General features: G+C 39.3%; 1 protein-coding gene across 1 annotated transcript; it reads left to right on the top strand.

Moving 5' to 3' along the window:
• Positions 1–106: 106 nt before the first annotated feature.
• LOC121965438 (serine/threonine-protein kinase PAK 6-like) lies at positions 107–653 on the top strand (the record flags this gene model as incomplete). The annotated part of the gene is made up of 2 exons (XM_042515582.1): positions 107–260; positions 455–653. Coding segments are annotated over exons 1-2 (324 nt in total), but the record flags the coding sequence as incomplete, so codon positions are not given.
• Positions 654–1072: the final 419 nt, after the last annotated feature.

Below are 1072 nucleotides of genomic sequence, written 5' to 3' on the forward strand. Positions count from 1 at the left end.
AAAATAATGTAAAATATAATAAAATGAAACAAACTGCAAAATAAAGTAAAATAAGATGAATGGACAATAAATCCCATTAAAATAACGTGCAGGGAGACACTCACCTGTCCCGCGTCGTCCTCTCAGGTGGTGATCATGAGGGACTACCGGCACCAGAACGTGGTGGAGATGCACCGCAGCGCTCTGGTGGAGGAGGAGCTCTGGGTCATCATGGAGTACCTGCAGGGCGGCGCTCTCACACACATCGTCAGTGAAACCAGGTGAGCAGGAAGTCACACACACAGCTGTTTACAGTATCTGTGTGTATCTGTGAGTATTTGTGAGTATCTGTGTGTATTTGAGAGTATTTGTCAGCAGTTAAGCATCCAGATCTCTGATAAATCTCTGATAGCTGAGTAAACGCTCGTTCTTGTGTGTGTGTGTGTGTGTGTGTGTGTGTGTGTGTGTGTTCGAGGTTGAACGAGGAGCAGACGGCGACGGTGTGTGAGGGCGTCCTGCAGGCGCTGTCGTACCTTCACTCTCAGGGAGTCATTCACAGAGACATCAAGAGCGACTCAATCCTGCTCACACTGGACGGGAGGGTAACACACACACACACACACAAAATGAATATCAGCACATCATCAGTATCAGCAGGATTTGGCTTTAACCCTTTCAAACCTGATGTTTTTCAGAGAAAACATGGAAAGACGGCAGTAAGCAACTTATAAAGAAATTACCCCAAAATTAGAAAGAAATGTAAAAAGTACAAAAAAATACACCAGAAAATTAGTAAATAAATATCTAAGAGAAAGTGTCCTTAAAAAACAATGCAAACAAGATTTAATTGTGAAATGTTTTGATAACATTATTTTAAATATTTAACATAGCCTTTTTCTTTTTATAAATATTTTTATAAATCTACTGATTTCTTGCTTTTGCAGAACATTTTTAACAAGTTGCTCATTTACTTTTTCCCCCCGAAAAATGATGTCGATTCAGGTTTCAAAGGGTTAATATAAAATATTTCAGTATCAGCCAACATGCTGGTTTCATTGGTAGAAGTTAAAAATTTTCAAAGTTACAAAAGAAA

The sequence above is a fragment of the Plectropomus leopardus genome, unplaced genomic scaffold (genome assembly GCF_008729295.1).
Source record: "Plectropomus leopardus isolate mb unplaced genomic scaffold, YSFRI_Pleo_2.0 unplaced_scaffold20011, whole genome shotgun sequence".
In the NCBI taxonomy this organism is placed as follows: Eukaryota; Metazoa; Chordata; class Actinopteri; order Perciformes; family Serranidae; genus Plectropomus; species Plectropomus leopardus.